The following is a 2,500-nucleotide window of genomic DNA, read 5'->3' on the forward strand; positions in this document are numbered from 1 at the left end:
TGGATATACGATTCAGAACTTCAGTGTCGGAGTTTACTTGTAAACCTTGGGTGGGTTTTGATTAAAAAATAGAACCATAAAGCAGATCAAAAGTTTAAACATGTGGGAAAAGTCGGCTATACTTTGGGAGTTTATTGATATTTTAGCTCACTTGTGTACAGTGATTAGCTTTTGTCTCCTCAATACCCTCTCAAGTGAGAAACTATCTTTCCCTCTGCAGAGGCAAGGTGTTCTGGGAGTTTAATGACAAACAACAATGTGCCCGGAATTCATGCTATGTGAAGAAATACTCTTGTGCATATTATCAACATACCACTCACTAATGATCGAGTTCATAGGAAATAACTATTGCTCTTCTACTCAAAACTTCTACTCCATCATTTCCTACCCACTTTCAATGGAAAACATCACATATGCCTCGGTCTGCCTTAATGACGACACTGAACCTATCTTATTGATATCTATGGGTTAAGTCTGGACTTCAAATTTGAAAGTTCATAATCTACAAAGTTTTTCTCCATCGGGTTTGAAGTTTGGACAAGGGTTCTGTAGCAAACAAACTTCATGCAGGTAGAACAACTGGCAGTAAATGGTAGGCATTTGAATCTTCAGAAAGGGGTAAGGTTTGAGTGCACGCCAGTTTTTGTTGGGGGTGGGGGGGGGGGGTTAGAAATGTAGTTAAGTGGGGGTGAATCTTATCAATCACAATGATGAGAGGGGAACTAGGGGGGTTAACTTCTAAGTAACAGAGGTGGAAGTAAAGCTGCGATCTTTAAAAGTGCTATAATTTCTCTTCTGAGAATGAATTTGTAGAGATATACAGTGTCCAGCATAACGGCATTCTAATTGAGGATGGCGTCCCTATGCAGTGATTCACCATACAAACATGAGATCTGAGCTTAGCTCCTTGTCAGAAGATGGGCCAATTGAGAAAAATTAAAGTATCCCACCCTGTGTATAGGACTGCCTGATCAAGCAATGCAATGAATGTGCCCAACGGTTCTGCTGACTAAATGCCTTATTCCATATCGGTTCCTATCCTTTCCAAAAAATGATATGCCTCACTGTTGCTTCTTTTGTGCCCAAATTCGACTTGTTAAAAAGTATGGCTGTTACCATAAAATATGCTGCGCAAACATTTCAGCAGTTTGTTGGGAAACAATGGTGAGGTTAGCTTTCCATAGTGGCTCCCAATTTATGTCAAGGTTTCTAATTTTCTTCCTGATTCCCAATTTTCTTCTTGGGTCCCAATGTTCTTCCTAGTTCCTAATTTTCTTCCTAGTTCCCAATTTTCATCCTAGTTCCTAATTTTCTTCCTGTTCCCAATTTTCTTCCGTGATTTTGCCAAGACTGAATTTACTCATGTGCAGATTGTTTCCTAAGGACATGCGATTGGAGGGGAAAGTAATCCTTGAGCTTAGAAACAGAATGAATCCAGCAACTTTCCGCGGCCACGATTTTTGCGGATGGCGGGGTACTTCCACCGCCTCGATCTTAACTTTGTCCTGTCACTTTGGACAGGTAAGTAATCGAAAGTTAAAGTAGGAAGTTAGATAATCAGCAACAGAAGATAAGTAAATGAGGAGGTAGAATGAACTGGTATATAATTAACTACAGTAGAGAAGTGAATGGTTTGCTACATCGGACGAGTTAGCTGTAGCAAACAGGTTATAAATCAATCGTTATAATCATCAACAACAGACAATTCAGTTCATTGCAGAAAGATTTACGATGACGGCGCTTCGTCCAGACTGACTGCACTCGGGCTGTCCGTTTGTTTGCAATTTGAACTGCCTCATCTGAACAGTTATCAAGTAAATAAATGACTATGATGGACAGGTGAGGAATCAACTCTAAGAGATAAATATGTAATGAACTGCTGTAGCAATTTCACTCCATTAGCTCAGCCAAGTATATAAGTAAATATATAAACATAAATAAACAGAGGTTAGAAAGAGAGAAATATGTAAACAGATAAATAAAGTAAATAAGTAATGCACACACTAAGTACGCGCGTCTGTATACAGTAGGAACGGGTATATGTGTGTCTGTTTGTGTGTTTGTGTTTGTGTGTGTATGTGTATGCGCGTTTGTATTTGTGTAGGTACCAGTATGTGTGCATGGATGTGTTTGTATGTGTACATGCTTGTATGCTTGTGTGTATGTTTTATGTGTAAAAGTACAGGGACCAACAAAAGCAGTGTCATGGTTACTTAGTTACGCCTCGCACACCACTGACATAGCTTTTCATCAAATGTGTCATTTCTCTTATAGGAATGCATTCCTAAGGAAATCCTAAGATTGCGGCAAAGATTGTGAAGCATTACACCAATGACGATGGAAATACATATTTTAGGATTAACTGAGATTTCATCAAGATAAGGAAATCATTACGAAACATGGCGATTGAGTTGTAGTTCACATGCATTCGGCAACCATGACACCGCTTCTGGTAGATCATCGTTGTGTATCTCAATAAACTGCTCATGTGTAGGCACAA

The 2,500-nt window shown here is 39.3% G+C and overlaps 1 protein-coding gene across 1 annotated transcript in view; it reads right to left on the reverse strand.

Moving 5' to 3' along the window:
• Positions 1-689: 689 nt before the first annotated feature.
• The window catches only part of LOC147468294 (uncharacterized), a 7,905-nt gene continuing 6,094 nt past the window's right edge, over positions 690-2,500 (reverse strand). Inside the window, exon 2 of the mRNA XM_086554781.1 lies at positions 690-2,500. This exon is cut by the window's right edge and continues 477 nt beyond it. Coding sequence (XP_086410907.1) covers positions 2,485-2,500 — 16 coding nt within the window. The 3' untranslated portion in view covers positions 690-2,484.

This window comes from Penaeus japonicus, unplaced genomic scaffold (genome assembly GCF_977035675.1).
Source record: "Penaeus japonicus unplaced genomic scaffold, GWHDUDI00000001_assembly GWHDUDI00000030, whole genome shotgun sequence".
NCBI lineage: Eukaryota > Metazoa > Arthropoda > Malacostraca > Decapoda > Penaeidae > Penaeus > Penaeus japonicus.